A 14,087-nucleotide genomic window follows, 5' to 3' on the forward strand; every position below is an offset into this window, starting at 1 on the left:
ATGCAATGCTTTTTTTTTTAAATCCATGAATAATACTGCTGATGGAAACAGTGGATCGATCTCTTGGATTCAACTTTCTTTTTCAGTGAGGCATGAGACTGCTATTGCATTCCTGTTCGCTGGTTTATATTATTTCACGTTCACCATCCATTCACTCAAAGTGTTGTCTTTAACGGGGTCTGATATAGCATGTCCAACCAAGATAGGGTAAGTGGTTTCTTCATCATTGGGACGCACAATAACAATTGTACCCCCGCTGACATGTCAGGAGCCGGACTACCCAGACTCAACGAGGCCTGAATCCCTGTTTGCATCTCTCACATATATATATCCCTGGGAATACTAGAATCATCATCTCCTAGTGTTTGGAAGAGTAAAGATATTGGGTTGTTTCTCCACCATGATTTTTGTTAGAATTATGAAAGTTCTTGTTCTTGAATAGGATTTTTGAACTCATTGATGATTTTGTCCCAGTACTGAAGAACTGGAGCATATTTATTTTTATATCCAGAATTTCTGTTTCTCATACCCTGTTTCCAAAAACTTGGTATATGATTTTATCCCCTCCGTAACGAATGAAATGTTATCAAACTGTTTCAGTGGTACCAGGTTTGGATCTCCTGTTGAAATTTTAGGGTTTTTATTCTCGTCTCGAAAGAACAACTGAATCCCCTCGATAGGAAACCATTGTTCATTGATGGTCGCATCTTAAACTGCATTATAGGGACATCATCTCTCATGGAGAATAAGAAATGTAATGATTCAGTGTGTCCCTAAGCATTGTCTTTCAAACATATTCTTTGAAATCTGGGACCTCGGTAAGCAAGCATGTTGTAACTTTGTTTGCATGTGAAATTTCAAAAACATGTAGCATATGAAGGAAAGTGTACAAATTCTTGTGTTTCAAGTTCTCTGAGACCTTATTGAACATCGCATCAATACCCTCATGTGTGTCTCCAACCATTAGAAAATTGAAAGTTATTGTTTTGAAAACTCATTTGGCAACTAGTAACGAAAGATAGATCTGAAATCAAAATGTAATGGGTAAATTTGGAAATGTTAACCTGTTTTTGTTTTCTGACACACAGTTGTCCATTTGCAAAAGTAAATTCCTTGGTAATGGAGTGAACTCTGTTGTATCTTAGACAGAGGCTTGATCCAAATACACATCGTGTAATACAGATGTTGTATCCATCAGTGCTTCATGAAGTGACTGCTGATCATTTCTTTTTACTCTTAAATCACCAGTGTAACCCTTTTTTATTCCTCCAAATTGTGAAATACTCTTGCAAGGAATGCAACAGTAAGATTCGGATCTTTCGGCCAATGTGGAAGACAAAAATGACCGTAGCTTTCATCCCCATGTCCATGAGTCAGGACTCCAAGCAAATTGATATGAAGAACCATCGAGTTGGAACTGCATTTTGGAACATGCATGAGCCTTGGAACATAAGTTTTTGCGTAATCCATGACATCGTGAATGATGAATAAGTATTTCGAAGGTGTGCCAGCATTTTGTTTCCATAATACTGTGTTCTGTATTTGCGTTGTTCAATTTGATGTTTCTTAAATAAACCTTAAAAATGTTTTTGGTCCTCCTGATTTCTTGATGCAGCCATTTGTTCTTTTAATTCGAGACAAATGTTGCATTTCGAAAAATCGGATTTCTTAACAATGCCAACCTCCTTGAATTATTTGTTCCATATTTTGTTGAATATAGAATGTGAAATAGGTTTCACACCAATGTTGTCAGTCAATTTTGTTACTTCTTTGTGTAGTGAAACTTGTGTAAATCAAGCAGGAAGTATCTTCTGTGCCTCCCGAATTCCCTCAGATGTTATCCTTGTTTTGTGTGGTATTCTATCAGCAGTAACTAAACTCAATGCAGACTCTGCGGCAAGGACATGCCCTCTGTCTTTTGTCATCACCTTGTTTCCGTGAGAACAAAATGCAATCCCCTGCCAATAAAGATATCTATAAAATGTGGGCTGGCATAGATCGTAGATATTCCTCCATGCAGTGAAACAGATGAGCTGGCCATCAAAACCAATTGATGAGGTTCCCTCCCCATTGACAGCCTGAGTAAGGCACCCGAACACAGAACACTATGTTGGCGTGTATTTCAATTGCCAAAAGCCTGACTTTGCCTTTTTAACTACATCACGATCAGCAAACTGTAAATAACTTCTGTTGCAAGACTCCATTGAAGCAATCACTGAAGGCAGCAGCAGGCGATCTTGATCGGCAAGGCGGCGGATCAAGGCAGAACAACACAAGCCGACGCGCCGATGTTAGGGTTTGTTGCACAACAGGCACAACAAGCAAGGTGCAGGGGAAGGCGAGCAAGGCGCGTCTCAGGGGAAGGCGAGCACGGTGGAGTGCCAGAAACACTCCTGGAAAGAAACTAAGGAAGTGAAGAACAGTCTATATCTCAGCAAAGAATTGTAGAACAATAATGCAGAAAAGATAGGGTGGTGTCGCTCTATGTCAAACCCTCAACTATCTAACTAGGCGGTTATAAGTGCCGCCTACATGCTATGCCTGACGCCTGAAGCGCCTGACTATGATAGTGCCTGATGATGGTGACGCCTAATGCTGGTAATGCTGCCTTCAGTAAGGCATTAGGCGGAAGTCTACTTGATACCTGCTTTGCTGAGTGCCTAAAATGCTGTCTTCACTCCTCCCACGACTAATCAAACAGCCGTCCCGGCTGCTGCCTGAGCTCCCGTCTCCGACACAAGGTCTGTTTCCATCTGCTGTGGTGTCTCTGCCTGACGGAGAAATAGCGGGCAGCTCTTGTCGTGGTCATCGCGCTCCTTGAGTAGGCGTTGAAGTTTCTGCAAATCATGAACATGAGCTTCCTGCTGCTGATCAAGAAGTTGCTTGAGCTCGTCAATGCGTTCATTCTTCTGCTCGATGTCGATTTTGCAAACATGTAGCTCCTCATTTAAAGCTGTGTTGTCCTTGGCGAGCTGGATGTTGCGTTCGCGAAGCATGCGATTCTCAGTGGTGGATTCAACGCGAGATGTGGGAGCTGGAGTGCGGACCAAAGTCTTGAGCTGGTGAAGTTCCGCCTGAATGTTTTCCAGGATCTCCCTCTGCGGCTGGATGAACTCCACGTTGAATGCTCTGTGCGATCCTGCCATTGCATTGTCCTCCGTGAGGGCGCGTGCAAGCTCGGGAGCTGTAGGCGGACGAGGAAGCTTCTCTGCCAGGAGTTGTTGCATAATTCGAACGGTACAGCGTCCGCTGGCGTGATATGCCTCCGCATGATAATCGGCCATCCGCGTCCAGTAGTAATTGAGCGGATAGTCGTCGTGCATATTGATCTTCGAAAACTGGGGGAATGTAGTCATCTGCGTGATCTTTGCGCTTGTTGGTGTTGGGAGCGTTGGAAAAACCAGTGTTGAAGACGTCCTGAGGCATGCCGGCAGAAACCTGTGGCAGAACGTCAACGGGAGGAAGAACGGGATCGATGTTGCAAGTCAATGTTGGATGTGAAATTGGGTTGCTGGGAACATGAAGCTTTGTAACTGCCAGAGCAGTTGGATAATTAGGTGGCAGTGGCACGGCCTGATGGAGCGCCTGATGAGTCGATGACGGAGTGGGCGTTGGGTCAGGCGTTAGGCAAGGCGCCTGATGCTGCTGCGCCTGCGCTGGCGTTGCCTGACGAATTGTTGGGGCAGAAGGAATGCTGCTCGGGTGCACGTGAAGCTGTGATGAAGTTGATGGAGACGCAGGAATTGGTTCGCTGTCGGAGCCATCGTGCTCGATGACAACTGGAGACGTTGGTCGTCGGTGCTACCTGGCTTCGCGGGCTTTTGATAGCAGAGGATCTTCATGTGCCTTCTTCGCGCGCTCCTTGCGGCGACGTGTCGAAGATGATGGCGAAGGGGCAACGACGGTAAAGCTGCCATCGGGATTCACAACAGCAGTCTGTAGAGGCAGTCGATGCAAAACGAGATTTTGCAGAAGATTGTATTGATGAAGTCGCTGCAGAATCGGAAAAATTCGAGTTGAAGCAGGCTTGCGATCCTTCTACTTGTTGTAGAGCTCGCAAAGCGTAACATGAGGCTTGGTGTGAAGATACGCTGCGAGGTTTAGGGGGTTTGTTGTTGTTGAGCTCGACGTACATAACTGACAAGATCATACTAGCAGAAGTATGTGAGAAACGCGGAGCTCCAATATGTCTGCAACAAGCTGCACTTGCAGACGATGCTCAGGCTTGATGTGGCGAGTTTGTAGCCCAGTCTTCCCATGGACTCCCACTAGCACCTCCTCTGCAACGAATGCATCAGTTTCTACTCCATCTTGCCAGGATGTCAAGCAGGAATTCCTTCCTCTGCCTGATTTTCCCTGATTTGTTTTTCTTTTAATTACATCACCAACCACCATCAACCGTTGACAAGCAGCATGCGACACATGATCGTATGTATGGACACGACATCCAGACAAAGAGGATATAGAACATAGAGCGTTCCCAGAGATACTTTGCCCGGGAGCTCCGCAACCTCGAGCACACGCGGGAGCAACAACAACGGTTAGAGGGACGAAACATACCCCCGACCCAACTCGAAATCAGGCAGCTTTTACGGTGGCAACTAACAACCGACAATGCTGCACACATCGAAGACTTGATCAACAGTTACTTCGCTTATCAAACACCTCCAAGAGAGACTCCACCGAGCCCGTTTGACTCCGTGACGGTTACTACACCGCCGCCCCAGCAAACAATTCATCAAGAGCAACGACAGCCAGAGACTTCGACCTGGCACACACCACAATCGGCAATTCATCCTTCGCTGAGTGCACCAGCACAGCCTTCTGCCTACTCAACACCTTCATCAGCACCTGTTACTGCCGACACCGAATTACAACAAAATCGCTTCGCTCATAGTATTGAGTGGAGTAACGTCATCAGCAATTGGAGGAAGGCAACCCCAGCAACCAGACCACTTCCGACATAGCATTGGACTTCTTCAATCATCGCGACCACGAATCGCCAACAACATTTACATTAGATCATCACCACAATTCTCCATCAGCACCCGAGCCAGACAATATCTTCGGCGACTATCAGGCAGCGCCTGATTTACGACCTTTGCTCTACATTCAAGACTCGCCTGACAATCAACCTTTGCCTGACAACAATCAGGCACACCTTCAACATCAGACCAAGACTCATTCTTCTGGCCTCGACACACAAGTTTCAGGCAGCGATCTAGCAGCTCTTTTTGGTGAAATACAACGTCCTTCCCCACGATTAGGCACGATGACACTCTATATATCCGGTACTGCCATTGGCAAAGTCATCTCCTACCCCGCATTCAGTGGTCTTCGGGAAGAAAATCCAGAGAAACACGTACATTTCTTCAAAGGAGTTGTCGTCACCAATGGCGATGAACACAACGCCCGCAACATTTTCGGCTACACACTCAAAGGACGTGCCTTGGACTGGTACAGCCAGCAACCATCATCCAGGATCATTGATGAACTCTACCAAGACTTTCAAACCGAGTTCAAGTCAGCTACCACAGAGGAGCAGTACCTCGACAAACTGCAGACTATCAGGCAGAAATCGAATGAAGACGTTTCCGACTACAGCATTCGCTACACCAAATACGTCAACAAACTTCCAACGAGACCAATCGATAGTCTTCTTACACGATGGTACATTCAAGGCCTTCGCAAGAGTCTTCGCAAGGCGGCAGCCTTCCTTGCGGAAACCAAGTACACCAATGTCGCTGACCGTATGACGACGGTGGAACTCCGCAAGAAAAACGCCAGCTTTGGCGATGGCGACACCAGTAGTGATGATGATGACACTCCCTCACACAGACGGTTGAAGGAGAACACTAAACAGGACAGGCTTGTCAAGAAGCTCAACGCCGAAGCTCTTGCTGACGAATCCAATCTACGCACAAACGTATGGTGCACAACTTGCAAGAATGAGGGACACTCAGCTCATCAATGCAAGCTTCAACTTGCTACATGTCAACTTTGCAGGAAAAATGGTCATGATGCAAAGGTATACCGTTCTAACCCAGCCCCTCGAGTTAATCAAGTTTCTACTTTTCAACCTCCTCCTCCTCGACCACCTCGACAAATGGGTTTCAACGACCGTCGCATGTATTACCAGCAAGGTCCACCACCGCCGTACAAGAACGAGTGGAGAGGACCACCACCTCGGCAAAACTACTATCCACGTCCATGGAATGGCCCACCTCGTCGCCACTACTATCAGGATGATCGCTACAACAGACCTCCTCGCGATTACAACTACTACAACAACCGCGACTACAATTACAACAATCGTGATTTCTACAATCGACAAGGCAGCTACAACCAAGGTGGATACCAATACTATCGCCCCACTTACAACCCGAACCGACAGGGGTAGCGGCAGGATCAAGCACAACCAGGTCCTCCTCGATTAGGCCTGCCTGCCCAACAACAACATAGTTTACCCGCAACCACATAGTTTACCTGAAGCAGTAACCCCGTTGTACCCGTGAATACTTGATTTTCCAAACTTTGCAGCCTTCCACTGGTCCAGAACATCAGCTTGTAAAGACTCTATTTCTTCTGTCATAACTCGCACTGCCCCCGTCATTTCCACTACATGCTGCTCAAACTGTGACTGGAAGTTTTCACCCTGTTTCCTTATTGTTTCGTCCTGCTCCTTGACTTTGGTTTGCAGCTCTGAACTGACCGCAGTCAAGTTCTGGACTCCTCCCTCTAAATCTTCAACTCTTTTGGGAAGAGACTCGACGGCTGCCTTCAATTCTGCCAAATCCCCAGTCACTGTCTTGATGTTTACGGAATTTTCTTCCATCTTGCAATGAAAGCTTCTGTCAAGTTCCACTCACCAAGTACGAAGCATTGCCTTTTTGAACAGCGTTGATACGATCTCCGGTGACTTTAACATGCGTATCGAGCTTCTCAGCCTGCTTTTGGACCTCGACCTCGGTGAAATCTTTGCACTCTTTAGCCGTGTTTTTACTGCATTGCGTCGCGTCAGGGAAAGAAAAAACAGAAAAGAAAACGGGTCAAATTTCATACCAGACTTCGTAAATCCCCTCCTTGAAAGCTTGAAAATTTTTGGCGAGCTCCTCAGCTTTCTCAAGCCGTGCTGTCTGTGGTAGCGATGGTTAAAATCAATTTCTCTCCTCTGTTCTCAATAGAGCTACAACTTACATGAGCTGTGAGTCGATCGCAAAAGACTTTGCAGTTTCTCCACTGCAACTGCGCTACGACTGATACATGGGTGACAGTCAAAATCTCCCGAATGATCGCAACATCGTCCATGGCTGCATCTTCCCCAGAATCCTGCCTGCTCTTCAAGCTCCAGCGCACCAGCATTGCCATGTCCCATTAAAATCTCAAGCAAAACCCTGAATCCCCAAGAATCCGGGCAATGTGAGACTCATAGAGTACTTTCGATGCGCAAGCAGACGATCGGAGCCATTTCTTGATCCAGCGAGTGATCGCTCGAGATCTGGCAATGGAATGCCGACGAAAAAACAGAGCTCCGGCGGTACCGAAGCCTCGGCGCTCCCACGCTAGCCCTGCGCCAATACCCTAATCCCTCGCTAAGAGCTTCGTGTGACCATGCCCTTTCTGGCTCTTCGTCGCTTTTGTCGACTTGGCAGCATCGCGGCGGTCCGTCGAGTAGAAAGAACCGAATCCCGGCCGTTGATGCCTTCTTTCGTCATTTCTAATGGCAACGGTCATGAGAGAGAAATGCGGGTGCTTTGCCGTGGCTCATACAAACACCTTGTTTCAAGCACGATATTGTTGACCTCAATCTTAGGTTTTAGGCCGGCAATGGGGGATGAGAATGCGCCAGACGATGCTGCTGAGGAGGTCGTGGATCCAGGCGCTGGACCGGTATGCCAAATCCTGTGCGTTGTTTCTTGGATTTTGATGCGATATTTTGGCGCAGGATGCCGTCGCAGCCAAGAAAAAGAAGAAGAAGAAGAAGAAGAGCGGTGCTGCTGCCGTTGTCGCTGCTCTAGCTGGTGATAAGGAAGACGACGAAGATGAGAATCAGCCCGAAAATGAATCCGGTAAGGAAAGCTCCGAGCTCATTCCTTTTTCACTTTCTCTTCGCTTTCAGCTGAAGCAACAAAGAAGAAGAAGAAGAAATCCAAGTACGTTAAATCACTACACTGGGGTGTTTGTTTACTGATGCTTAAACATTTTATCAGGAAGAAGAAAGCAGCGACTGAGCAGGCAGATCCTCCATCAGTGGCTGTAGCTGATCTCTTCCCATCCGGAGAGTTTCCAGTCGGAGAGATACAGCACTACAAGGATGAGTAAGACAATCGACTGACTTCCTCACTAATGATTTATGCGGTCTTCGTGTTCTTCTACGTGACAGCAACCTCTGGAGAGAAACATCGGAAGAAAAAAGAGAATTGGAAAGGCTAGAGAAGCCCATATATAATGAAGTTCGTCAGGCCGCAGAAGTTCATCGTCAGGTACCTTTTTTTTTAATAAAAAAAAAATGCGACGCAAAATTTTAAAATTTCTTTCCTAGGTGCGGAATTACATTCGCAAGTACGCAAAGCCCGGCGTTGCAATGGTCGATATTTGCGAAACACTAGAAAACATGGTGCGAAAACTTATATCTGAAAATGGATTGCATGCGGGAATTGCATTTCCAACTGGCTGCTCTTTAAATTGGTACTGCGCATAGTATCTTGATAAAATTTTGTAAATATTTTTGTGGCTCAGGGTAGCTGCGCACTGGACACCAAATGCTGGAGACAAAACAGTACTTCAGTATGATGTTATGAAGCTGGATTTCGGAACGCATATCGAAGGTTTGTTTCTTTTTGTTTTTCTTTTTGCAAAACCTAAGTTTTCAAATGTATTATTCAGGGCGTATAATCGATTCCGCGTTTACACTTGCCTTCAATCCCATGTTCGATCCTCTTTTGGAGGCTGCGCGAGAAGCAACGAACACTGGTATTCGGGTACGTATTTGCAAATTTATCCTTCATTTAACGTGCATTTCTAGGAAACGGGTATCGATGTGAGGCTTTGTGACGTTGGTGCTGCTATTCAAGAGGTAATGGAGTCTTATGAAGTTGAGATAAATGGCAAAACTTTTCAAGGTAAACGTTCATGTCTTATGTTTCGTATAACAATTTTATTTTGAATGTACAGTGAAAAGTATAAGAAATTTGAATGGTCACAGCATAGAACAATATCAAATACATGCAGCTAAATCTGTTCTTAATGTCAAAGGAGGAGAACAAACAAAAATGGAAGAAGGAGAATTTTATGCCATCGAGACTTTTGGCTCCACTGGTTTGCAATTTTAGTTGGTCGCCATACTTTGTTGACAACTGTTTTTGCAGGGAAAGGCTATGTGAGAGACGGTTTAGAATGCAGTCACTACATGAAGGATTTTGACGTCGGTCATGTTCCTTTGAGGCTGCCACGGGCAAAGCAGCTGCTGGCAACCATCGACAAAAACTTTTCAACGCTGGCTTTTTGTCGTCGGTATCTGGATAGGCTGGGTGAGACGAAATACTTGATGGCTTTGAAAAATCTGTGTGACGCTGGCATTGTCCAGGTAAGTCGACGTTTTCCTTATGGTTATGCTATCACTAAGTACGTGATTTCTTACAGCCATGTCCACCCGCATGCGATATCAAGGGTAGCTACGTTGCTCAATTTGAGCACACGGTCCTACTTCGGCCAACGTGCAAAGAGGTATTGTCCAGGGGCAATGATTATTGAACGGGAGATGCCATCGTGTAGACGTTGCTCTTTGTACAGTAACCGTTCCAGGTTAAATAAAGTTTCCGGATGAAAAGTTATATAATTGCTCGAGCATTTGGTTGATCGAGTTTCGGCTGCTCCTGCTATATGGTAAATTTTGTTTTTTCATTACGGACATTTTCTGATCAGGCAATCTTTGTGTTAACTGCAGTTAATTTAAGGCAGCCTGACAGCAACTGTTTCTTCAATGCATCTCTAACAGGTGTTTCTGGGGTTGAGTGAGAAAGCAAAAGCCTGGGATCGTGGGATTATGCCATCATGAACTTTGAAAGTTTTAGACACTTGCTCCTTGCTTGACAGATAAACAGTTAAACAGAGAAGATCCGTTACTAACAGGTATGTTGGAAGTACTTCATTCTTATTGATTTAACTACTGTTGTTCATGCCGGTGCTTAAACCGAAGTACAAGGTAAGCGTGAAGTCTGTAGACGATAACGAAAATTGCCGTAACGCCCAGGTTCATCCACTTGCTGAAATGCTCTAGGCCAGACTCGGCCAGTACTGTATGTATACAGGAGCAAGAAGACGAAAGAAGAAAGCATAAGCAGAACATGACCATGTTGGCAATCACATATGACAAGACCCTGTATGTTCCCCTAGAAGTTTCACACTTGAGGACCTGGTGCTCCGCAAGAAACATCGGCAATGACTCACTGGTGGACGTGAGCAGGAACATGAGAGTGAAGGCAAAGAAGCTGTAGTGTTCCTGGATGTCCTAGGTGGTGAACACTGAGCCAAGAGTAAAGTCAGCACCAAGTGCTTGTGCTGTCCTTGCCAGTGACAACTACTTGGTCTTCCAACACTGGCTAGACTATAGCAAGATCTCTTTGCATTGAGAGTTGGTTATATGGCTAGAGTGGTGTTTTAATAAACCATTAAGGTATCCAAATAGGTAATGTTACCCACACTTGGATTGAGAGTATTGACTATTTCATCTTTTGGAGGAGTTATAGTTGGCTTTTAAACATTTCACTAAATCATTTCATTTGTTATCTATATTCACTTTTAGTTTAAACTCTTAAATATTTGTATCATCATCTACCATATGAATATAGCCTTCTTCGGTCACACTAGCATTTCTTGGTCATATTGGTTCTATTGGAGTCCTTATTCTATAGGGACCCCCTAGAGTTTAGGTATATGAAAGAAACATTAATTAGTATTAATATAAGTTTGGTACACTGATATAAAAAGTTACACTAACCATCTTATGTGATATCATTTGTAGATGCATATGTGGAGGTTGGGTTTAAAATCCCAACCTTTTAATGCTTGGAAGGCATTTAATTTGGAATATGATAACACTCAATGATGGATTCTTAATAAAGAGGACCTTAAAAATAAAGGATATAGTTAATATATTTATATGAAAGTTCAACAGAAGAATGTGGTAAATGGGATGGAGACACACAATCTTGGTTGTTACGAACCTTTGGTTAGAAGGGTTGACTTGCTAAGTATGGGGGATGCTCTTGTAGTTAGTCAACAACTCATGAGAAATCTATATGGGATCACTAGATGATCTTATTGCTAATCAAGAATAAGTTCTTTATTAAATTAAGGAACATATTTTCTAATTTATTAAGTGGACCTAAGGTGAAATGATCTATGACAATACAATGGTATTATGAGTCCAAGAAAGTAGTCTCCAAGGAAAATTTCACAAGCTTAATCGCTAAGAAGAGTCAGAGGTTGTTGGCATTCTTTGCTAGCATGTCGTAAGCCACACGTCAAGGAGAAGATTTGAGGCATGTACGAAGGAGGAAGTGAGAAGGAAAAGAGGGCAAGAATGCCTACTGGGATTTCTCTGTTTCACAAGATGCCCAATCATAAGAATCGTGAACAGTATAATAGCGAGGAATGGAAGCCTGATTGTGATGCTCTTGGTTGCTGAGGAATCTGCATGGAAAGCATGGCTATGCAACTCCGCCATGAAAATATTTCCTACCTATCTACCTAGAAGCTCGATTGATTAGGGTTCTTTGGCATCCACACCCATGGGAGAGTTACAAAATTGGGCTATAATTGTATCCACAATGGAAAATGATGATAAGATTTACTAGGGGTGAATATGCCAAAGTAGAGCTTTTGTTATGAAATAAAAATGATACCCCAAATATGGAAGTAGCAATCCTATATTATTTGATGCAACAATTAGAAGATATGAGCAAAATACCAATGGCCAATAAAATTTTGGGAATTGTTGGAGTGATTCCAAATTATGAGTTAGGCAAACAACTAACATAGGATGGATGCTAATGGATTATGGGAAAGGTAATAGAATTCTAAGGGATAGCATTCTCAAGTCCTTTAATTTTGTGAAATGTGAAAACTCCAAAAATGAAGTGGCAATATAGCCAAATGATAGAGCCATAAGTAACTTTAATATAAATTATGGATAAGTGGAACTTACGAGATTAAAAAGAAATATATGATGTCCTCAAGTAAAAAACTCCTTAGGATAAGAAAGTAGAGTTTTCACAACAAAAATGTCTAATGGAAGTGTTGAAGACACTTACAAATTGGGATAAGAAGTCTATATTAAAATTCCAAATGACAATCCATACATTGATATAGTTTAAGATTACTCTAGAATGAGTAACAAGATTAAGATATAAAAGGTGTTTCTAATAAGTTTAGCGGGATCTAAACTAAAAAAGTGAAAGAACCATCACAAGTGATTCAATGAGTCCTTAAATTGGGTGGTCTATGCTCTTTAAAGGATATGCAAGGCATGATGAGCCTTTGGTGTTGAACCATTAGCAAATAGTAATCCATAATGGACTTACTTTAGAAAATAAGTTATCATTCAATAAAGACGTTAAATTTCATCTATGGGTGAAGGAGTTAGAAGACATAAATCTTTAAGTTCTAAAGTAGAGCCAAAGGTGAATAATGTGATAGTGGCCAAAATGGAAGTTTAATGAGCGTAACACAAAACTCCAACTCAAAAAATAAAAAATGCAAAGAAGTGCTTAAAAAACAAGTATGAAGTGATTGATAAGTGAGTTTTTAGAAAGGGATAAAAGAAGGATTAATACATGGCAAATGTTGTAACGTTAAATCCAAGACCAAGTCTAAAACCAAGTTCGAGATTAAATTTATGATAAAGTCTGAGATCTAATTTGAGACTAAATTTGAGAACGAGTTCGAGATTAAATCCAAGACTTGTTTAAGACCAAGTATAAGATCAAGTCCAAGATTAAGTGATAAATATATAGTTACATAGTCTTAAAGGTTAATGGGACTTAGTGGAAAGGCCTTTAAGCTCTAACATTAGGATATATATAGCAAAAGAGTGAGATTTTTTAGAATATTCTATTGTTGAGAGGATATTCTAACAAAGGGGGATATACCCCTTTTTCCAAAGTTCATGCAAAATAGATGTTTAAACTTGATTCTAGAGCATAAGAGAGTGTTTTCCTCATTTGTTGAAAAAATCCCTTATCAACATTTGGTGACTCCACTAGGGAGGATTACTTTATAGTCAATCCTCCCCTTTATTCTTTAGTTTCTTGGGTTTTGGGGTGAATTTGTGAAAGATTTACATTGTAGTATTAAAAAGATCCTAAAAGCAAAGATATGTGTGCCCAAATGCAAAATTCTAAATGTTATGCTTGAATTTTAAGGATTTTTTGAGTTTTCTTTCTTTTTAAGCCAACAACAATTATTTTCTCCTTTTCATGTCTTAGTTGCTAATTTATTTCGGAAATTGAGCTGATAGCTTTTAACTTAAGTCAATGATGGGTACCCCAACACTTATGGACATGCTGCAAGAATACCACAGTACCTTTGTCCACCCTACAACATAAGTGTGCACCATGCTTTTTACTTTTCTAAGTGTGGTGGCCAGCTAGAAATGTGGTACCATATACTAGGGAGAATGATGCACTTAGCTGCTGGAAGTCCAAGCTTCCTAGATGACCATTTCTGGATTGCCATTCTAACCTCTTGAGCAGCATTTCATCCTGCAGTGCCGCACTGAAGTGAGTTTCTACCTGAATCCCCAGGTATTGGGTGCTCTCGCATCTCCTGGCCCCATGATTCAATCCCTAGCTTTCCCCAATTGATCCCAACGGACTTGTTCCAATATTTCCAATTTCCATCCAGGTTCTTAGCAACCAGAAAGAGGGTGGTGTAGGGTCCATCCATGAGCTCCTGAGGCACTCCTGCCGTCCCCAGCAGCTGCTGTCTCACCGAGCCAGAGCTGGAGTGGTATCATGAGATCCTGTGGAAGGGAGTGCTGCAAATTCCATGTTGGGGAGAAAGAATAATCTCCCTTTGAAGACAAA

The 14,087-nt window shown here is 43.2% G+C and overlaps 2 protein-coding genes across 4 annotated transcripts; one reads left to right on the forward strand and one right to left on the reverse strand.

The window, feature by feature from the left end:
* Positions 1–6,283: 6,283 nt before the first annotated feature.
* Positions 6,284–7,598, reverse strand: LOC9633039. Of its 3 annotated transcripts, none has more exons than XM_024673859.1 (4): positions 7,198–7,598; positions 7,063–7,136; positions 6,870–7,002; positions 6,284–6,786 (listed from the first exon to the last, which is right to left on the reverse strand). In XM_024673859.1, exons 1-4 carry the CDS (start codon positions 7,366–7,368, stop codon positions 6,781–6,783), a joined length of 384 nt encoding a protein of 127 aa, XP_024529627.1. In that variant the 5' UTR covers positions 7,369–7,598; the 3' UTR covers positions 6,284–6,780. The 3 variants fall into 3 exon arrangements, with proteins under 3 accessions (XP_024529627.1, XP_024529634.1, XP_024529621.1); XM_024673866.1 differs by having other exon boundaries at positions 6,284–6,804; XM_024673853.1 differs by having other exon boundaries at positions 6,284–7,002.
* Positions 7,599–7,784: 186 nt separating this feature from the next.
* LOC9633040 (methionine aminopeptidase 2B) lies at positions 7,785–9,838 on the forward strand. The gene is made up of 12 exons (XM_002960621.2): positions 7,785–7,890; positions 7,946–8,069; positions 8,120–8,153; positions 8,211–8,318; positions 8,384–8,483; positions 8,543–8,688; positions 8,740–8,828; positions 8,887–8,981; positions 9,026–9,122; positions 9,175–9,318; positions 9,369–9,586; positions 9,643–9,838. The coding sequence occupies exons 1-12, from the start codon at positions 7,828–7,830 to the stop codon at positions 9,751–9,753; spliced, it is 1,329 nt and encodes a 442-aa protein (XP_002960667.2). The 5' UTR covers positions 7,785–7,827; the 3' UTR covers positions 9,754–9,838.
* The last annotated feature ends 4,249 nt before the right edge of the window (positions 9,839–14,087 follow it).

Source organism: Selaginella moellendorffii, unplaced genomic scaffold, assembly GCF_000143415.4.
Source record: "Selaginella moellendorffii unplaced genomic scaffold, v1.0 SELMOscaffold_0, whole genome shotgun sequence".
Classification (NCBI taxonomy): Eukaryota; Viridiplantae; Streptophyta; class Lycopodiopsida; order Selaginellales; family Selaginellaceae; genus Selaginella; species Selaginella moellendorffii.

What these genes read in the sequence shown, in the direction of transcription:
- LOC9633039 (XM_024673853.1), bottom strand. Translation starts at nt 7,368, where the DNA reads ATGGCAATGCTGGTGCGCTGGAGCTTGAAGAGCAGGCAGGATTCTGGG. An exon ending in GCGATCGACTCACAGCTCAT is followed by an intron (nt 7,137 to 7,197) that starts GTAAGTTGTAGC and finishes TCGCTACCACAG; the next exon opens with ACAGCACGGCTTGAGAAAGC. An exon ending in GAGGGGATTTACGAAGTCTG is followed by an intron (nt 7,003 to 7,062) that starts GTATGAAATTTG and finishes GACGCAATGCAG; the next exon opens with TAAAAACACGGCTAAAGAGT.
- LOC9633040 (XM_002960621.2), top strand. Translation starts at nt 7,828, where the DNA reads ATGGGGGATGAGAATGCGCCAGACGATGCTGCTGAGGAGGTCGTGGAT. An exon ending in ACTGGCTGCTCTTTAAATTG is followed by an intron (nt 8,689 to 8,739) that starts GTACTGCGCATA and finishes TTTGTGGCTCAG; the next exon opens with GGTAGCTGCGCACTGGACAC. An exon ending in AAATGGCAAAACTTTTCAAG is followed by an intron (nt 9,123 to 9,174) that starts GTAAACGTTCAT and finishes TTGAATGTACAG; the next exon opens with TGAAAAGTATAAGAAATTTG.